The sequence below is a fragment of the Pundamilia nyererei genome, unplaced genomic scaffold (assembly GCF_000239375.1).
Source record: "Pundamilia nyererei isolate P.nyererei 1_Seehausen unplaced genomic scaffold, PunNye1.0 scaffold00251, whole genome shotgun sequence".
NCBI classification, from domain to species: Eukaryota; Metazoa; Chordata; class Actinopteri; order Cichliformes; family Cichlidae; genus Pundamilia; species Pundamilia nyererei.
This window is the reverse complement of record NW_005187652.1, coordinates 686,036-708,806: the sequence shown is the minus strand read 5'-3', so window position 1 is coordinate 708,806 and position 22,771 is coordinate 686,036. Positions and strand designations below refer to the sequence as shown.

The 22,771-nt window shown below is 36.8% G+C and overlaps 1 protein-coding gene across 1 annotated transcript in view; it reads right to left on the bottom strand.

Annotated features, from left to right (window-relative positions):
• luzp2 (leucine zipper protein 2) overlaps nucleotides 1-22,771 on the bottom strand; it is a 144,443-nt gene that overhangs the window by 36,247 nt on the left and 85,425 nt on the right. Inside the window, exons 5-6 of the mRNA XM_005749629.2 lie at nucleotides 21,323-21,385; nucleotides 520-582 (exon numbers count right to left, since the gene is read on the bottom strand). Of these exons, the coding sequence (XP_005749686.2) occupies nucleotides 520-582; nucleotides 21,323-21,385 (126 nt within the window). The remainder of the gene's footprint in view (nucleotides 1-519; nucleotides 583-21,322; nucleotides 21,386-22,771) is intronic.

Genomic DNA, 22,771 nt, shown 5'->3' with positions numbered 1-22,771 from the left:
AAAGCTTGCACTTAGAGACAAGTTGTTCTGAGATTCACTGGACTGCCAAAACAAAGATTTTGTGCTTGCACGCGCTTGCGTGTGTGTCTGGGTATGTTTATGTGAGGGAGTGGGAGAGACAGCGAGAGGGAGACAAAAATGGATCATTTCTAACCTTTAACTGGAGCTTTATAAATCTTTCACCACACACAGGTCGCATCAAGAGTTTTCTTATTACAGCAGCAACTAATGAACTAAATGATAAGCTAAGCCATAGATAAAACACAAACAAACAAACAAACATGTATTTTTTTTCTAATATATATTAATATCTTAATACTTTGCATTGAATTAAAAGCAATCACATTGCATTTCTCAGTTATAGCACTGTTTATGCTTTGTTAAGACTACTTGCTCGCATTATGTCTGCATTATGTTACAAACTGCACTCTTTTCATGAACAATAGACAATTAAATAGCTGGACCTGAATATTAACTATGCACGAGGTGAAACAGAATGCACTAATTGAAAATTCTTACCTCCTCAGCATAGGCATCACAAAGTTTGTTCCCCGAGAGCAGCTTGTTTTTCAAGCTCTTGTTCTGAAAAAAAGAAAACACAAAAGAGGTAATGACATTTGCATCTGCCCTGTAGCCTGCACTGCATGTTGCTTTAGCATTTTTGGTGCTGTATAAAAAGCACTATTGACTCAGTGGGGATCAGTTTCTCCAGCTGGGCAATTGACTATATAGGAGCCCTCGCAGCAAGTGCTTGGTTGCCTCTTGATTTCAGACTTAAAAGCAGTCAGGAGTGGCCTGTCTGACGATCTGAGAGCGCACTCTGGCTCGCAGGCCTCTTAAAGGTCAAAAACGTAGCTCAGGGCAAGACCCCCACTGAACTTTAAGCATGATCAGTAAAGTCTTAAAATCATTTGAATGGTAGTGGGTGGAGAGATGCTAAAGTTTGGGTCATGAGCTGTTGGCGCCAGTTAACATCTAAATCTGGAGACAAGTGAATGATTCTGTCCAAACACACAACACCTGTAACATCAACTTAGGTTTGATGTATTAAAACCAAATCTATAGATTATTAACAAACGTACATTCAATTAAATGTAAATTTAAAGAAAAGGAAAGAAAAAAACATAACGCTTAATTGGACAACTTCTGCAAAGTGCAAGGGCAGCAGAAATTATGCAATGTGCTTTGTCTTGTCTTGCAAATTCAATTTCTTCATTTACAAAACATGGTTGAATCCAAATAGCAATTAAAAAACATTTATAGTAAAACCCATAAGGTTTGTGGTTTGCTGTACCCAAGAGCTTTTTCTGTGAACTGAATCTGAATAAAACTATAGATGTATTTATGTATACACTATACTTCTATAGGTGTTCTGGGAATTTTTTTACAACATACTTGAGCAAGGAGATTTCAAGAGAATCAGATTCTTTATACAGAAACATTTATTGCAGCCAGCTTTGAAATAAGGAGAACAAAACTATGACTTTTGTTGAGAGTGTTGTCATCCAGTGCCGATGCCGGCTTTTTTTTCTCTCAGAGGGCGTATTCATACTGATCATACACATTTATAAAGTCTTCATGCCTGATCATATATTCAAACAAGGTTAACACAGCTCCTTTGCCGTAAGTATTGAGGAGGAGTAGGAATGCTATGTATGCAGAGCCTGTCTATTCTCGCAAAATTATAAAATTAGAGGAGAGAGTCTCCACTCAAGCCTTAGGGCCTTAATCATTATATTCTTTCGAGAAATTCCACTCTCAATGACCTCTGAGACCTTTCCAAATGGAGAGTTTCACTTTAGTCAGAAAAATCCTTACAATATGTTTAAAAGGAAGTCTGCACTGACACAGTCAGGGGAGATGTAAAGACAGACGGGAATATGGCTGGAAAGCAATAACAGCATTTGATAAGAAGGGAATTTCTCTTTTTTAATTGGCACTGATCTGGTAATAAGATCGGTCCTAAACCAGCTTAATGCTTAACCCAAAGTAACCATCAAGTTTTCCAGATGACCCAGTCGTCCAGCATCTGCAGATAGGAGAAAGTTTAGACTGTCTCTAATGTGATTAAAAACCAGACTGTCTGCAAAATGTACTGCGAAAAGCTACTTGGTAAACCCAGTATATTTATAAGAGTTATATTTATAAGTGTATACAAGCAATTGGTTTGTAGAAAGGGAAGACTCCAGCTTCAGCTTGTTTTGGGGATTTATTTTCCAGTGGTTACATTTTTACCATTAACTTCTGTGCAATAATGCAGCATTTAAATAACTAGCTAAAAGAGAGAATAATCAAGTGAGCGGACCACAAAGCCTTGAAATATTCAGATGTCACCTCATTGAGTTGACCACGAACTCCATGAATTGACCACATGAATGTGAGGACATGTATCTGACAGCTAAAGCTTGGCCTAGAGTGGGTCATGCAACAGAACAAAGATCCTAATCACAGCAGCAAACAGAATGGGTGAAAAAAAAGAATCAAAGTGTTGCAATGACCCAGTCAAAGTAAGACCTTGACATGTAAATGAAATGTTGTGGCAAGAAGAAGAGTCGTCCAAATTTCTTCCACAATAATGAGACAGAATAATGAAGTTGTACAAATAATGATTACTTAAAGTTATCACTAACTACTGATAAATTAAGTTATTGCTGCTAAGGATGGTTCTGTAAGGTACTGAATCATGGAGTGTACTTAGCTTTTCACAGGACTGTTTTGCCCTCTTATATAAAATGATATATACTTTATTTATTTCAAAGGTTAGAGCAGCCAAGCTAACACAGCTTAAAAGAATAAATACTATATTAGAAATGTAAATAAATACACAAAATAAGGAGCACAATAAATTAAGACATAAGAAAAAGTGTAAAAATAAGTGAATATGGATATTTTTGAATGACACAGGTAAGACTGTCTGTATCAGTCCTTGTTGGAAGGAAGACAAAAAAGGATGTTAGACTGTCCAGATCCATTTCTGATCCAGTGCCACTCATAACATTCACTTGACCTCTGCATCAGTTGACTGAGTAATCCAAACAGTGCGCCGATCCAAACTGAATTAAAAGGGAATCCAAACAGCAAAAAGAACAATGGAAGAAAATTTCTTCTGCAAGTATGGACACATTAAGCAGCTAGCAGCCCACTACACGGCCACAGCACCCTTTTTCTGACATGCCTGGGATTACACCACTTTTCAGTCACATCTATCACAACCACATTTCTTCTTACCTCTCAGATTAACGTCCCTGTTTGCAATCCCTGTCCTGAAGCTATACAGTCACACTGTGGTTTTGGAAAGTGAGTCTCAATGAAACACATCAAAATAGGCTCACTGTGTTCCCTCTGGACTCAGAACTGCCAGCACGATCAGCTGGTGAAAATTCAAGAGTATAATACAAACAAGCCAAAAACCAAAAAAACAAAAACAAAACATGGGTAGACATGCTAAAATTGGAAAGACCAAAAAATAACCATGACCTCCATGAAAAAATGACTTTACCCCGAGATAATCATTAAAGTGAACCATAATGGAAATTACTGTGAAAGGCTGTAACTTACCACAGTGCCAGGAATAAAAGCAAAAATATATATAACATTGTAAAACATAGTTATAGAAGTGTGTGGTTATTTTTTCTCATTTCTTTAGTACCAACAGAGCTGTGGGCATTGTTTTGTTGATCTCACTGCAGCACCATAAAATGTTCAAAAGTGTCGAGAGTCGAGTAAATGTATCGTTCTAATGAGAACGTCATTGTGGAATTTGTTTGGATGGAAACTTCTATATAACATCGACTGGGGATGTTAACCAGCAGTCAGATTTGCAAGTAAGTAAGTTATGGGTTTAAAAAGTGACCTTTGGGGTAAACATACGTATGTATTATAACCATTTAGTGTCCGGTGCCCATATAGAAACACACAGAGCTGTCAGCATGTAGATTCTGAATATTGCTTCTACCTGAAGAAATATCAGTGTCAAATTAGTCTAATGTCAGCCCCAAGAAGAAATTGCCCTTTGACATTACATATAATTATGTGAATGCATCTATTGTCATGAAGTTCAGTTCCTGCAGGTGGGACACATGTATCACCAATAAAACTTTAATCTGCAACTTAAAGCTTTAAAGTCTGAACCATAAAATTGCCCAAAAATTCAAACTGCTTTTAGAACCTTCTGACAAAAATGTTGTGACATCCAAGTATTTTAATCTTTTTTTTAATGTATTTCTTGAAAATGTGTCACGTCATGCATCAACTATGATATGCTAGGCCTTAAATATTACTAAAAATCACATAAGCAGGGCATCAATAATTATCTGGCCCAATATTTTCACAGTCAAACTACAGATCACTGTGTACCTCACTTTTTTTTTTTTTTACATAAATAATATTGGATAAAATAATTCCCTAACATGGTGCTGTATTCAGTTTGAAATTGAACATGCAGTACATTCTGGACTTTCCTTTTATTTATTTTTTATTTATTTTTAACACCCACACCTGCACAATGTACTACACACTCCAGTGCAGACATAAGATGCACTCTTAGCTGAGGTAATGAGTTGTTTTGTGACTCGGTGAAGCAAAGCTGACCGAATATCATTTCCACACAGTGGCACCTCCTTTCACCACTACAGAAGGACCACCTTTTGAGGACATGTAGAACTGGCAGCCATTATAAAATGTGACGTAGTTAAGCCCCAGGACACACTCAGAGAGAAAATAAGATTCTCTGGAGCTTATACTGTATGTCACAGTGCATTAGACGAAATGAAATGCACCATGCTGCACATGGCATAACGTGTTATTCCCGCAGTATTGTCAATCTGCAGGCCTAAAAATAAAGTCCGTTTTTTTTACATGTTCATGTTGTTAATATTTTAATTTAGAAAAATGCAACAGCATCCGAATAAGTGTATTGCTCCTTGACTAAACGAGCACATTATGTTTCAGAATTTGCTGTCAAGTTTAGTGCTTTATTATTGCAAATAATTGTATAGTCAGTGATAAAATGCAATGCATACAGTAGTATAGGCTATCACAGCAACCTAAAGGACTTTAGCACACAAACACACACATAAAATAAATTCCCATTATTCAAGTCAAAGTTATTTTCGCACATTATAAAGTGCTGATATGCTCACGGGCACTAAGTGCTGATATTTACTGTCCATCTAGGTCAACTTTCATACTACTCAACAGCCATCAGTGCAGCATCCTTTTAGCCTCAGTGCGATGCATCAGAAACCAAGTCTTCCGGAAACACATTTTGTATTTCATCTCAGTCGAGTTGTTCCCAAATTTACACTATGGAGTGTGAATGCAGTGTGCATAATAAACTGGCATATTTCATATTTATGTATCAAACACTCCCAAGCGGTGCATTCCACCCAGCACTGCAAAGTTTAAATAAACTAGGAAAAGTGCATTGCATTTAGGGCTGACATTTTTATTTCAAACTGGCCGTGGCGTGCGCATTGCTTGACACCACTTACAAGTGCGGTGCTGTTGTCATAACACATTTCAGCTTAAAAGGTCAATAAGATTCATTGTTAATGGCAAAAACAACCCAAAAGGACAAGATGATTCTGTGGCATCAGTGTTTTAACAGGTTACATGTCATGAAAATATGCCTTCATTATTTATGTTGATTACCGTGCCTGTAGAAAACAAAAATGCATTCACTGGCTCTGTCCAACTATTAGTTATGCACACTCTATCCTGTAGAGGTTCATGGTAGCTGGAGCTTATTTCAACAAGATATGAGGTATGCCCTGGATACTGCAGATAGTTAGTCACATGGCTAAGATGAAGAGACGGACATCCATTAACCTCCTAAGACCCAAACTCTTCCACAGCATGCATTTTTAATTTCTCTTTGATATTTGGGCATATTGGGGCCCAATGAATGTAAAAACAAAGAATTACCAGATTTTTTTTTACCCAATTTTTGTTTCTAAGAAAAATGAGAGCCACAAATGAGGATATTCGTTTAAAATTTTGATAGAACAGTGGTAGTATAATGTCCTCATAAGTGGATATCAGACCCTTGTAGAGCAAATTTGACACACTAATGGCCATCTATAATTACAGATTAAGCTGTCTTTGTAAGAAGAAGGTGGAGCACATGATGAATAAACAAGCTCCACTCAAAAAGTGACCCACAACCCTATTCTGGTGGCGACATCACCAGAATACGGTTTTCTTAAATATACCTAATCTCACTTAAATGTTGTCATGAAGCAGTACCTCTTGGATTTAATGAAAGTTTTAAGATTAACAACCGCTTCACTTTATAAATAATAACTATATGTATTATGTTTAATGTTAGCACTTATACTTACTTGGCTGGACAAAATAATCGCAACCTTGTTGTTGTGTTGACCTTCCTGTAAAGTCACCAGTCTCCTATTATCTTAAGAGAACATATGAACATTTGGATTTGAAGTTAAGGAACTTGCTATTGTACATCTTAAGGAATTATACTTTTTTTTGAAGTCCACTACTTTAATTATAGATCATTTAAAGCTTTCTGATTAAGTGAACAACAAAGTCCTTTGATAAGCAAAGTTATTATTGGTTCCCCCTGCCTTTGGTTGGCTCCCATAGCATAAAATTCAATGATGATTTCTTGTTGTTTTTTTTCTTTCAAAATAATAAACAAAAACAAACTGATAAAATTGTATATTTTTATTGTAAGGTTGTAATTATATATGAAAGGCCTATAAACACCAGTTGTTTAAAGTCCATAATTAACGCACGACACAAATACAGTATCTGAAATGATGATATTATTTTTGCAACTTTTCAACTGTATGTTTTGCCACATTCTACAATATGTTGTCTTTTTCTCAACAACTGTAATTTTTCTTCCTGGATTTCAGCTTCTTGTAAGTTAAAGAATGCATGCATATTATAAAATGAAAACTTCAGTTTATTTGACAGCCTCTGTCATATATTAATGTACGGATTCCACACATAATGTAGCCAATTCCAATCACTGTCAGTACAGAGCAGTAATCTATGAAAAGAAAAACTCACAATGGAAGAAAATTAAGGTGGGGCCTGCACAGGAAGCCGTGTTGCTGTCAAAACATCCATTATAAATTACAGGCATTAGCAAAGCAAATATTTGCTGCTGATAAGCTATTAAATATAACATAGCCCCCTGATATCTTATACCGGCATGCTTGACAGCTTGAGTTGAACTTGTCTTGGCAGATCCTTAAGGACTCTTGAGGGGGTATTATGCATAAGCGAACAGACTGCTTTCTTGTCACTGGCCTATTGTTTTGCTGTACAATCATAAGCATGCAATACATAATCTGTGCATTAAGAACAGGGCAGTCAAGGGATTTTGTTTTTCCCGTAGCTGTCTGCCATTTTAATTAACTTGGTGGACACAAGTGGTGACCCCCACAAGAGGTCAAGAAATAGAAAACAAGGACAGAAGCAAACTACAAGAAAAAATTATAAATACTTAAAGCTTTTGTTTATGAGTTATCAATCATTTTAGATTAGATAAGATTTAATTTACGTTGATGCGAATATTGTCCATATATTCATCTGAGCTGAACACAAGCTTCATTTCAGTGCTTCTTTATAGATATTGCCTCTCTGCATTTCTCATCAAATAGCTGTTGAGACGTGCCGTACGATGCCTGACAAGGCTTCAGGCTATTCGAAGAAAGGAGATAAGATGAACTCTATTGATCCTCTCGGGGAAATTGGGAAGGCTGGGTGTTTCAAAAAAGAGCTGAAATATTCCATGTGATGTGGCCTGAATTACCACTGGCATAATAATAAAGCTGCAGTTCCTCCCTGAACACTAATACGTTCTGGTCATTTGATTCACTGTCCTTCCTTGTATTTTTTTCAAGCGGAATCAAAAATGGCTCGAACAATCTGATGAATTAGATTGGGATTTAAGATAGTGAGCCATCTGTAATGTAGAAAGTATTAGAGATGAATTCAAGTACCTCAGCTCTAAGATATGAATAATGACCAGACAAATGGATGTAACTTCCAAGCTGATCAGCTTAAAGCTGAAAAGGCACAACAGTCCAAAAGCATTCTGGCAGAAACAGTTCTAAGTGATCTAAGTTTACTTTATGTGACATTACCCATCATCAATTAAATTATTAGCTCTGGAGGGAGAGTAGCTGGGATAGGCTCCAGCCTCTGGCAGCTCTGAGCTGGATAAGTGGAAGAGGATGGATGGATGGATGGATGGATGGATGCATGGATGGATTTGTAGTCTGTGCAGAGTGAGCACTGTAAACACAAATGGCTCAACAGCCGGGCTCAACTATTTTTTTTCTCTTTAAAGTTTAAAACTCTCAATAACAAAATATAAGAAAAGAACACATATTGAATGATTCCAACGCCTATGCTAATGATATTCAAGATCAATATAACCTTAACTGGCTACACAAACACAAGATGACACAAGGATTATGGCAAGGCAATTAAACCCACCCAGCTAGGGTTAGTGAAAGTGAATTAGGTCAATTGTCAATTGGGTTAGCCATAATTCTACGTTACCTATTGGATTTTGCTTGGGTAAGACACTACCTTTAGTATGTAAGTGTAGGAAAAATATTTCTGATGGTTAACTACTTGTTCCAAGAAATGACACGCAGTTCATTCACAGTTCGCTTGCCATGTAATATTGTCATATGCTAAACTTTGTATACTGAATTGTTATGACACTAGGGAACATTTAGGACTTTTGGATAACAACAGATTTTTAGCAATAAGGCTGTCAGTGAGGTGAAAATGAGGTACTCTGTTTAATTGGATCCAATCAGAGAAAAAAAGTGAGCATTTGACACTGCATGAAGATTAACAGCTAGATGTAATGATGTATGAAGTGACATTTTACAGTGGTAGAAAACTTCCCTGACTCCTGCCAGTTTGCGTTTGGCTATGAGGCTGCCATTGTGCACCGCATGGAGAGTAAACTAATTCACTGTACTTTTGTATTACATTGCTAAAGATGTGACTTTTTCTGTAGCTGTAGTCATTATGTAAATCACACTGAGAACTTTTTTATGAGTTACATTAAACACCTGCAAGGATAAATAAAGGAGTCCTCAACAACAGACTCAACAAAATCTTGAGAAGTTGTCAGTTTGCTGCCTACAACTATCATCAGCTAGAACTGTTTAGTATGACAGGTATTTGTTTGTTATTACACTGTGTTGCACGCATACAGTTTAAATTATCAACATGCATATAAGGAAAGTTTAAAAATGGGGAATAAGAGGAGACTATACACTAGATTGAGAGCAGTGAGCAAAACACTAAAGGTACAAAGAGATTTTCATAAAAAAAAAAACCCCAGGAAAATAATATTTTGTTTGGGTTTTTTTCCCCAGAGAAGGCCCTTTTGAGATTTAACACAGCCTATCCCCTTAGTTAATGTCAGACCATCAGATTTTATTCTTAAATAAGCTAGAACTGGTAAAAATAAAAGGCAACATTAGAGCAGCAGGAACAAAACACTACACGTAAATAAACATGCACACTGAGGCAAGTAAATGCCAGCAAACGCTGGTTCGGACCATCCCCGCCCGTTTTCTATCCAATTTTTTTCTCGTTTCTTCAATAGTGTTTACTCTCTCTGCGAGGAACATGAATAGTGACTGAAAAAATACTCTTCTGTTCCTGAAATTGCCTCATATAAACAGAAATAAAAAGTAATGGATAAATTGGATATGTGATTACAGTTGTTTATTCTGACAGACAGACATGGGCATAATATCTATTCTCATGTGTTGGATGATACACTCCAGTCAATAGATACATGTGAGCCTTATCAAAAATAATTATCTCCTTATTTAGAAAAGAAAAGCAAACATTTTGATTTAAGTATGTGTATTCCTGCAAAATATTGATTAATGCCTCTGTACTGTAAGTTCTACCAAGAACTTAACTTTAATTCACACACATTAGTCATTCAGGTGGTACATTTACACCGCTTAATTAAGGGATGCTTTGATGGCAAAGCAAGGCAAAACGTTTCCATGTTGAGTACAGTGGAAAGCATCGCCAAATATCGGAGTTGAAGAAAGATGCGATGAAGAAGGTGCCTAAGAAGTTCAACGAGCTGTCCATACCTGAAGCCTTGGAAACTGCCAAGCAAAGACTCACAACGTTGACCGTATACAAGCGGTATACGGTCAAGCGGTCTGGTATACCGCTTGAAGCGGTATACCAGACAGATAGGAGCCAGGAGAATAAACTATCTGTACTCAACTGTAATGAAGACAGGGAAGCTAGTCAGAACTGAGGGCATCAAACTACCAGAAGCCAACATTGCAGAGGAGCAAGAGAAGGAGCAATCATGGAAGAACAGGCCCCTGCACGGTATGTACCACCAGCAGATAGTGGAAGTGGCTGAGATCCAGAAATCCTATCAGTGTCTGGACAAAGCTGGACTGAAAGACAGCACGGAGGCACTAATCATGGCAGCACAGAAACAAGCTCTAAGTTTGAGATCCATAGAGGCTGGGGTCTATTACACCTGCCAACACCCCAGATGCGGCTATGTAAAGATGCCCCTGAGACAATCCAGCACATAACAGCAGGGTGCAAGACGCTAGCAGGCAAGGCATACATGGAACGCCATACAGATATTTCTGTACACTATACTGGCCACTTGGCCAGTATAGTGTACAGAAATATCTGTTCTGAATATGGCCTGGAAATCCTGAGGTCAAAATGGAAGACGCCTCCCAGGGTTGTTGAGAATGACCAAGCTAAGGTCCTGTGGGACTTCCAGATACAGACGGACAAACTGGTGGTGGCTAACCAACCGGACATAGTGGTGGTAGTCAAGCAGAGGAAGACGGCTATAGGGATAGATGTAGTTTACAGGAATTACAGTAACATCAGGAAGAAAAAACATGAGAAGCTGGGGAAGTACCAAGGGTTGAGAGAAGAACTCAAGAAGATGTGGAGGGTGAAGGTAACAGTGGTCCCCATGGTAATCGGAGCACTCGGGGCAGTAATCCCCAAGCTAGGTGAGTGGCTCTTGCAGATCTCCGAGATCTCAGATTGCAGTCCAAGGAACAGCGGGTACTGTGGAGGACCTTCAAGCTCCCAGGCCTGTGGTAGAGGACCCGAGCTTGAAGAACACACCGTCTGATCGGGGGAGTTCTTTTGTATATATGTATGATCACAATCTTTTTACTGTTCAGTAAAGAAATGTAGCTAAAATTAAAACTACAAGGCCTCCTGGAGACCAGCTTCTTTTCAAAAATAATGATATAGAAATATTTAAACTCCTTTTCAATATTTTCCTTCAGAATAAGCCTCTATGTTTTCACTATTCTCTGATGTCTTGACACTGTCCCATGGTGTCAAGACATTTTGAAATTGAAAGTCGTGTGAAGTCACAGTGTTTGTTAAAACAGCCTCTAGCTACAATAAAATAAGGGAGAAAAAAAGTAATTTTCTGAACATCTCAAATAAATATCTGCAGTCACAGCCTTCATCAGTCGTGAAGTACTTGGATGTATTTCTGTAAAAAATAAATAAATAAAAAATAAACCATCCACTTTATAGTGTCACAGCTGAATACCACAGAAAACCGGTCACTTGTCTGGAAGCCGAGGGCCAGAAATCAATATCCATGACGGGGTATGAGGAATAAAGCAACGCTGCTAAGTGACAGCATGGCACCAGCCCTGTGCACACTTGCAGCCTCTCTTGAACAAGTTTCTTTCATCTGAGTTTCGTGCCAGTGTCCACGAAGCCACACGTAGCAAAATTTTTGTATCAAGTGCAAAACAATGTGGAGAGTGACACAAATATGATCGCACTTGTAACAGAACGTCTAAGGCTTATGCATAAATGCAGGAGATGCCGGCAGGTGGTTGAGTTACCCAGACATACATCCCACACACTCCAAACGAGGACGTATGATTTTTCACTTCAAGCTGACGCAAAGCTCAGCCAGAAGTAACACTTTGATGGCAAGGGTAACTTTGTGGCTGATTGTTACTCTGCTTCCTCTGTGGAGCAGAGAGTTGCAATGATTCATTCATTCCCATCAGTTTTCTGATGACTTATGTAATGCAAACATATATATTTTAGCTTAGAGATATCACAGCTGCCACTAAATCAGCCGCTACGGCAGTGTCTAACTTTGGGGTGTAATTGCTCTCAAAAATTATTCACAAAATCCACTTTTGTTTATTTGTTTTTAAAATAGAGATGATGAAGGAAAAATGAGGAAATAAATACTTTTTACCCAATGCATGATCTCCTGGTCTGGATAGGATCCTATTGTTATGTATTTGGATTTTTTTTAAACATTATAGTTTTCCAAGTGTCCAACAAGCATACGCAACATGATCACATAGTTAATTATTTTACATACATACATTAGTAATGTAAATGTTTTAGGCCAGGAAGCTATTTCTCAATCTATATTTTACACACATAATGTTCACATTAATGCACAGTATCTATTATATCTATTATAATACATCAGTATTTTACCATAAAGGTTTACATGCAAGTACTGTCCTTGTAGTTCATAGCCCACAAGTTTATACTGTTAACTGATAATCATGTGACAAGGCACCAGATGCTGTGTTACAGAGTAAATAATGTAATGAGCAATGCAATGAATTGCACTCACCAGCGAGTAAAAAAAAAAAACCCCAAACATAATTCATTGCTTGTAAAAACATAAGATAAGCAGATTCGTCTGCTTTCATTTGAGTAACTACCTGGAGTGGCTACAGACATGCACAGCTCAAACAGTCTGCACTTAGGAATTGTTTTCTTTAAAAATACAATGCAATGTTTCTGACTAAATGTTAGTTACTCACACAATCACAAAACCTGGAACGTTTCAAATATCCTGATATTTACTTTTAGTTACACTGTTCTTAAATTACACTGTATAACTATATGGAAACTGAGTGCTTTCCATCTGTGTATCCTTCATATTTAGGTTTTAGGACATTTTGGGTACTGATCCTGAGTGTTCACATCACTCTACATTTTGGAACAATCAGTGCTTCTAAATGTGGAGATAGTTTAGACATACACAATTCATTATGAGCAGAATAACCCTCTTCTATGCAGTCCTGTAATAGATTACACACTTGTGATTTCCAGGCCATGCTTTCAAACTAATTGCACAATCTCAGGCTATAAGAAATAATATATTGAGATTCTGAAAGTAATACATATAACCTGTAAATAAAACAGAATTGCTGTACTGGCTATTTCACAGACGGCAACTGCAATTTGTCTTTTTGCATATTACAGCACTTCAGCAGTGTTGGGAAGAAATGCAGATTTAATACAAACCGCCCTCTGGGTCCCAGATGGAACACGCCCTCGTGTTAGCATGAGACACTAAACCCACACACTGTATTTTCTGGTTTACCTGCCACTCCAGATTTCATTACAGACAAGCAATGCAGAATTACTGTACCTCATGATTTGCATATTTTCTAAATAGTGTTTTTCTCCTCACAGACTCAGCTAGATTAGTTCATTGTGTTGATGTACAAATACGCTGTCTATGGAAGACAGCCTTCGTACAGGCGCTAAATAAGACTTCACTGTCTTTGCAGTTTCTCCAGGTGTTAGTTATCAGTTTCTAAATAAACAACAACAACAACAACAACAACAACAACAAAGTATTAGGAGAGGGATTGTCATATATTTCATAATGTTACTCATTCTGACATCATCGAATGCATATGACTGATAATAAACAACAACAACGACAGTGAAAGAAAGCATCTTTAGCACAGCAGCCTCTGCTATATGTGTACCATGTGCAGCCTACATTGTCCACAAAAATACCACTGCAAGTATTGTCAATACTGCTGACTGCATCAAAATCCCATATACTTTCATTCTTGGCCTTTATTTGAATACCTTGTCTCATTTTTCTTGCCTTATACATACACATCTCAAAACATACCCTGCTTAACACAGGATGCAGTTGAATTTATTAATATTAATATTTTTATTAATTAATTTTCCATGATCCTACCAAAGGTGAAATAAATAAACAGACAAACCTATGCCAGATAATTTTTGCTCTCTGCAGAAAGCCTTATCAAAACAAACCGATGATGTTAACCTAAAGAGGCAGTACCACTGCAGACACTGGCTTGTGATGCACTTAGGGCTGGACAGCACTGCTAAAATCATATCTTGATACGCATTCTTACAAGAAATCATTATAAACCTTAATAGCATTTAATTTTACATTTAATTTTTTTTTCTGGAATTTATTTACTCTTATGCCAGGAACAGTTATATAAACTCTAACATCTATTTGGCTTATTTTTCCTGAATGCTTTAGACACCAACTGAGAGGAAGCGACAGTCTGTTAACCCACCTGCTCACCCTGAGCCACATTCTATTGAACTCCAGGCTGTCCAATGAACTGAACTGTGTGTGTAGTTTATGGCAAAACCAGAGATTCAATGACAAGCCTCCTGGGTTTTCCTCTGATCTCAGTGGAGGAAGAATCAATGCTTCGAGTGGAGAGTGCCAAGGTCAGAGCTGTTTTGGTAGTGGACATTGTGTGAAATGGGCATGGCATCATAACATAAAAGCACTTAATCTCTGCAAGAAAAGTGAGGGAAATTCAAAATGATTATGTGAAAGAGAAACAAGAAACAGGCCTGGCACTGAAACGATTAACTTCATCTGCCTGTGTTTTATTTTTGTCTTTATATTTTGCTGAAGTTTGAACCCGTAATCAAAAATACATTTTCAAATTTAAAGCCTTATTTATTTGATTCATCTTAAAGGCAACAGGCAACTAAAACTGTGAGTTTGTTCCTCAATATGTGCTAATTGTGTGGGTGGTCTTATATCAACTCTTAGAAATGTCATCAATGGCTGCTGATTACTCATACAGTATGTTGTTTTTGCTGCTTTCATTTTGTAATTGTCATCGTTATTTCCTAGTTTGCACGACTTTTAAACTCTTTTGTAGGGATCCAAAGAGTAACATCTGCTCTCCCACGGTGACCAATTTATGTGTTTTGAGTAATTTGCATCTAAAAAGGTCACGACATCTGGACTATCATAGAAAAGTCTGACTAAAATATGACAGTTGTTACTTTGTGGTTTGAACAATAAATGATGTATCTACATGCACTGTGCCTATGGAAAATATGACATTTATCGTCATATGTTTATATATAAATAAACAAAACTAGATGTGTCTTGCTTGTATCATTACTGTGATATATCTATGCTGGGGGGAGAAAGTAAACAGAATGTCACAACACAGTAATTATTTTTCCTCCTATGGGGTTTGAATATTCATTTTTTAAGTAGATAATATATGAAATCGTTGATTTTTATGGACTTCTTCTTCTTAATGTATGTAAGTGATCACATGTGTGAAATGAACTCTGATGAAGCCTCATCAATACAAGCAAGGTTGCTTAAGAATGTTCTTCTTAATTTACTTTATATTCACTTGACTCACTTGAAAGCATGATAATAGTGACTTCTGATGAATTCACTATCACTTTCTGCTGACGAGGAAGAAGTGAGTTTGTGCCATCAATCTAAAGAGAAAGAAAAAACGGCATGTTTTGCTAGAGCACAGTATAAAACCTCTGTTAGTTCTGCAGTTTCATCTGCTTTGTCTTTGTCCTCCTCAACACATAATGATGCAGTTTCCCTTATCCGCCTACTTCAGTTTCTTGTCACTCCTTTTTTTTTTAAGGCTATCATAGAGAGATCCAGTAAATGCCCCGATGCATTATTTTTTTCTTCTGCCATTTAGCTGGTGAAATTACATCGGGAAGACATGAAAGGAAGAAGACAATGTCAGGAAGCCATTTTAAACTAGAGAAAAATATCAGCATCAGGGGCAAGGAGCTGAATGTGTGGCTGTCTATTACAATGCTCTGTGAGAACCTGATGAATCCCAGCAGGATCCAAGTCAGCCTGCAAATCACTCTCCCTCAAAATAGTCATAATAAGCTCTGAAAGCAAATCATTGATAATGACTTCACAGTGAATTGCAGCCATAAAGCTTCCCCTCTGACACCACAACACAATTCACAGTGATATGCAACATAAAACAGATTTTAAAACCCAATACTGTTGTAAACAAAGGATATAAATGGATTTACAGATGTTCCCTTCAGCTTTGTTAGGAATTTTTATATACTTTGGCCTCAGAATGCAGAAAATTGGTGTAAAATAGTACTCACACCAGACAGTTCATTAGGTATGCTTGTTCAAGTGCTTGTTAACACAACTAATCAGCTGATCACATGTCAGCAAATCAGTGTATGACATTCAGACAATTTGCTGAAGTTCAAACTGAGCATGAGAATGTGGAAGAAAGGTGATTTGAGCAATTTTAAATGTGGCATTGTTATTAGTCTCTCACAAACTGCACATCTACTTGGATTTTCCTGCACAACCAACCCTAGGCTTTACAGAGAATGGTCCAATGAGTGGCAGCTCTCTGGGCTACAATGCCTTGTTGATGCTAGAGGAAAATGACCAGTCTGTTTTGAGCTCATAAGAAGCAAACAGTAATTGAAATAACCATTCATTAGAACCAAGGTACGCAAAAGAGCATCTCTGATTGTACCACAACAGGTTCCACTCCTGTCAGCTAAGGACAGGAAACGGATGCTGTAATTCGTACAGTCTCGAACAAATTCAACTACAGAAAACTGGGAAAATGTTGTCTTGCTAGTTTCTGCTGCAACATGTGGGTGGGAGTGTCAGAATTTGGCTAAACAATATAAAAACATGACCCCATATTGCCTAGTATCAACAATCCAGGCTGCTATTGGTGGTATGACTGTAGAAGGGATATTTTGCTCTTCTAGGTCTTCAGTACCCATTGAGCATCATATACAGTAAATGCCACAGCCTACTTGGTGTTGCTGACCATGTACATCCTTTTATAACCACAATGTATTCATCTTTTCATGGGTGACTCCGACAGGATAATGTGCTATATCACAAATCTTAGGTCACAACTTTGGTCATGTTTCTAATATTTACGTAATCAATAACGATACAAATGGGATGGATAATGTATTACAAACACCTCTCAGCAGAAAATGAATCAATTCAGCATTATTGGTAACTGTAGCCTTTAACTAGTTACTTCTCATTTACATTACATAGCTTTGATGTTTTATTTATTGGTTGTTCAAGTATTGTTCATATACACATTTAAATTATGTTTTTATTTATACATTATCCCAGTAATTAGTCATATTTTCAGTTTTAGAATGGCACTATTTGAATAGATTGAAATAGATACTGTGAAACAGTGGTTATTGGGTTTGCAACAAATTTACACCAAACCATCCCACCTGCCACTCTACATGCTTTGCAAAGTAAGAAGAAAAACTTGGTATGCCAGACTGAATTTTATCCGAGTGTAAACCCTATGGTTTTATGGTGTGCATATAAAATGTGCAAGAGCAACTGTTTTGTAACATCTTATTTCATTGAATTTTCATGCATTGTCTAGCCTGTTTCTCCTACTCTTTGTTCTGGCTCATTTATACTTAAAACAGTTCTATATCCAGGTACAACTGCTGAGGTAACATTGTAATGATTTAAAATGTTTGACGTTCGCATTTCCGCAAATTATTTTTATGTAACTTGAGACTATGTAATAGATGCGAACATATATTTTGGTGTATATCACAGATGTTAAAGAAGTCCACAGATCTCTGTAGCATACACATGGCCCATTCCATATGTGACTATGAAAGTTATTAACCTTCTTGACTATTTTCCAAGAAATGTAAATCAGAAATACAACATTAAAACCTAAAAACGCCAACAATGAAGCACTCTGTGAAATGGAAATGGAGGCCCTAGAAAACAATCATGTCATCTGTTCTGCTGCTCTTTGCCTCGTTCAGCTGATTGCAGTGAAAATCTGAGTAAATAACTGGTGTGAAGAAGCATTTCTCTGGAAATTCTACCACAAAGTGCAGTTAAATTCTCAAACTGTTATTCACGTCCTACATTTGGCAAAGCTTTTTGCCAGCTCTTTGGTGTGTACAATGTATGCAGATAGTAATGCGATATAGCAGTAGTCAGGGATTAAAATGCGTAAAGCCTTTAAATTACACATAAGCTGCAATGATCGTGACCAGCATTTGTTAAGTCATGGTTCTTTGTCTGTGTGCTTTTATTGTACTCCCAAATCAAGATGTTGTTTAAGAGCAAAAGCATTTGTAATTGTTCATTACAAAGTCAAATCATGGCCGTCTTTATGGGTTATTTACCAGGTTAAACTGATCTGCTGACACGTGGAAGCTCTTGCTGTGAAAATCACTTGATTGATTATAGAAGTGCTTCTAAATTTATCTCTGATTACCCCCAAGAGAGTTAAGGAGGCTAAAAAAGTAGCATTTAACAGTAGCCCAAGGCAGCATTATTTTTATACCTTACTATAATGACTGTACCATACTGACAATTCAGGAGGGTTGAAATGTGCTTAATGACCCAGTCACACTTGTTTCTGCACATCAGTGGGCTGGGCAGAGATTGTGTTAGGGTCGCAGTGGCAGACTAGTACAGTCTGAAGTGCTTCCCTCATTAGCCACAAAAAGGGAAAAAGTGCACATCTGTCTTTGACTCACTCATCTTCCACTCATAAAAATCGAAAAACTCCCAAACAGAGTTTTTTAATGTAATAATTTCTCTAACAATAAGAAGAAGAATAATCACCACTGTGAAAGTCTAAATGTCCTGCATGTGTGTGTACTACAGTACACCATTGCAATATACAATGCATCTGGAAAGTATTCATGGCATGTCGCTTGTTCCATATTTTGCCATGTGATGTTTTTCCAAAATGGATTAAATTTCCCACCACAAAATTCCAAAGACAATATCCTGTAAGTGAAACAAAAACACCTTGACAAAAAAACAAAATTATAACAGTCTTATACCTATAAGAGAATAACTTTAAGTATTCACAGCCTTTGCTCAGTACTTTCTTGAAGCTCTTTTGGCAGCCATTACAGTCCATGTTTTTTTGAGTTTGGTGCACCAATTTTTGGGCAGTTGTGATAAAATCACAGAACAACGCCATTTCTCAGTGGTCCTTTGTTTCTAAATGTACTCAGTAGGTGATAAAGTTAATTTTACAAAGAATAATGGTGCATCAGAGTATTCAAGTACATTTACTCCAGTATAGATCTGTGGAGCTGTGTGAAATATCGTAAACTGGTAAAATTAGATATTAGGTCACTTGTGAATTGTGAAAAAAAAAACATTGCTCCATGATGTTAGAGGTCAAAAATTCCACAGAGAACAATTAAAAGGCAATCGGTACGGGTTTACACACAATTTAAGATCAACCTCTACTATCTCTATAAAATTGCAGACTGTGAAGACGCAGCAATTTTAGTACCACTAGGGAGGTCAAGGGCAAGATAACGTGAAAGGTTCTTCTTAAAACAGATTGATCTCAGTAAACTGATATGATTATGTGACTGTTTGATTCTTCATCTGAAGCACTTGATCATGTTACTGAAGCAAAGCTCAGTAAAAATGGTCTCAAATTAATTTGAACATCTGGCAAAAATCACTTTCCTCAGTGCAATAGTGAGCAATATGGTGGTATAATTTCCAGTATCTCTTGATCATTTCCCATGATCCTATGATGTATTTAAATAGCTTTCTTGCCGTTCAAAAGCACTTTGTGGCTTTGTGATCATAGGCAGCAAACTAAGAGTTGCCTATGTAATCTTTCTATTAAAAGAAACTCTTATTTGCTCCAAAACATATTTTTTCATACACATATGCTCATGTTTAGTAGTTTGTTTAATAATGTTCATGTTTAATAATTTATTATTATTATTAGTAGTAGTAGTATAAACTAGTATAAACTATAGTAAGTAAAAATTACTTGATGAGTAAATCAATCCCGTAGCCGATTCGTTCTAATTTGCATTTGAAAATATTGCAGTCAAATCTGCAATATAAGAGAATTCAGAATCCATACAAAATTGGTATAATATCCCATTGTCACAACGCTATAAAGCTATAAAACACAGTAAAATCAGTTAAGTGGATGGTAGGATCCAATTTCATTTTATTTGTTACAGCAAAGTCTACAGATGTTTCATTTTTCTTTCATGTCACATTGCTGATAAGCAAAAAACAAAATATTAGAACTGTCTAGGGGTCTAAACACCCCTAAAGGCAGCTTTTACTGATGTTGCCATGTTGTTCTGATTCTTTCTATTGGAATATATTATTTGATTGTTTTTTTATTCATATAGAAAACAAACCAAATTGCAGATATCGTAGAGTCATATATTTTCAGTACGGCTAGAATGAATTTTTTTAAGCTGTCTAAAGCATCAGCAGTAAGTGTTAGATGTTGTGTCAGAGCCTCAGAATCAAAGAGAAAGAACTTCTTTTTAGAGGCACTACTTTGCACAGATGTTGAACAACCCTGCAGAGAGAAATCCATCACAGAAGTTGCAGAGGAAGAGAGCCCAGATTCTCAAAGAGTGGAAGACATGGCAATCATGATTGCAAACATGATCAAAAACATTTATTTTATAAAACTGTATTTCAAAGTACTCGTTGAAATGAAAATGTTTACCCCAGTGCCAGTGTTTGTCCACCTTTGAGATAAACACGCTTTCCTCTGAGTCCCTGGGGATAATCTAATGGCTTTTGGCAAACACAGATAATCAAGAAAATCAAGATCCCACCTTTCTGTCTGTGTTTGATTAAAACACCGACAGAAAGGTGGGATCTTGATCATTTAATTAGAAAACATTCAAGTTACCTACAGATGTGTAAGAAAATAAAGGACAATCTTAATTGCGCACCCCTGTGGTGAGCCACTGTGGGAGAAAATTTGCTGGGATGATCTCATTTTCCCTCCAATAGAGAACTTTTATATTGTTATGAGTGACCATAGTCAGCCAGGGTAAGTATTTATATCTTGAGAGTTGTCTACAAGGGTTACTGAATGGTTTGGTAAGGAAGAAAATTATGTAAAACAATAATGTAATTATGTAAACCATGGTCAAAGCAATCACAGGCTCTTAGCAGGAGATTTTTAATTCGACATTGCGAACGATAGCACTGTCAAGTCTCACTAATTTGAGATTTAAAATGGAAAAATAATATACACCAACAATGATATCATTATATTTGTTTAAATGCTACATTTTATAGCATTTTTATAGATAACTGTGTAGAGACAATGCAATTTTTCCCTTATATTTTTTTCTGTCTGTATATACCTTATGAATGTGTAGTGTGATCTATTCAGCTTTAGATAATATTTTGATGACTCACCTCTTGCTGTAAATCCTTGATGATTTTGGTTTTTTTCTCCATCTCCACTTTAAGAAATTTAATCTGAAAACAGGAAAGACAAAAAAAAAGATAAAAAGATGATCACATAGAAAGTCCAGCTGTATGCATGTGTGCTTTTTTCCATCAGTGAACATATTTAATGACCGTTATGGATGGTGAGTTTGCCTAGTGTATGTGTAATTAATTTCATTCAACAGATGCAATTCTGTATGTGAATAAAAGCCAAAGCCTATTTGTTCCTACTGACAACATCCTATAAATCTTGAAAAATAGGTCTCATATGCTTCATTTCGAATGAAATATAAAAAAAATAAATGTATTTTCTACATTTTTTAAAATCAAATAAATGCAAGCCAACGTTTTTTTTCCACTTTCTACCAAGACATCCTGGGGAACTGTAAACTAGACCACAGCAGGTGACTCACATCTCCAACCTGACCATGATAACATCAATATTCAATCATTGTCACTGTCCCTGAGAAGACTTAGAAAAAAGACATACATACACAGAACAGAGAAGGAAAGAACATTCTGGTTGACTAATTATGCCTCTGAATAAAATTATTTTTCACACGTCATCCATGCTTCTATGCAACAGCACACTGACTGTTTCTGAATATTCCAGTGCGAGCATTAAAAAATCGACTTAGCCTCCAGTTAAACTATATGAAAAGGCAACATAAACACCGTACTTTACCATAAACTGATGCAATTAGATATAAAATGACAGTAGCAGAGGGGCGCTATAAGTTAGTAGTTACATTTAAAATCACAAGCTTTTTAGTCAACCACAAAGGCCTGAAGACCTTTAAACTTTGACAAAAAAAACCATATTACATTCTTCTTGTGCCTTGCAGAATTAGGCGTAACAAGTGATCATCAAGAGCTTGGTATGTCTTTCATTTTTCAGTTAAAATTAGAGTGTGCCTGTGGCATGTGTGTTTGTGTGTGTGGTTGTACGGACTTGTAGCCATACAGAGGTTGAAAAACCAACCAGCAAACTGCTGCCATGGGCTACTATATATCTAAGCGAATGAATTCAGTGTGTAAGATAGATAGGTTACGGTTTTGTCTTTGAGTTTTCAACTCTAAAGAAAAAGGTTTTAGCAAAATGTGTCCTTGAAAGAGGTCATCAACATAGTCCTGAGGACAAAGACGAAAAGATTCATGGGTCTGGTGCCCTCATGTCAGGTACATACCCTGGGGAACAGTAAAATAAGCCTCACCAGTTGACTCACATCCCCTAACAGGGCATGATAACATCAAGGTTCATGTCTGAGGCTTGCAGTCACCACCAATGCCCCCAGGAATGGTTAAAAAAAGTTTAAAAAAAAAGAAAAGAAAAACAACTTCTACAGTGCTTAGGTATTAGGATAAGGGAGTACAAGTCGGTTATATTTCTATCTATCTATCTATCTATCTATCTAT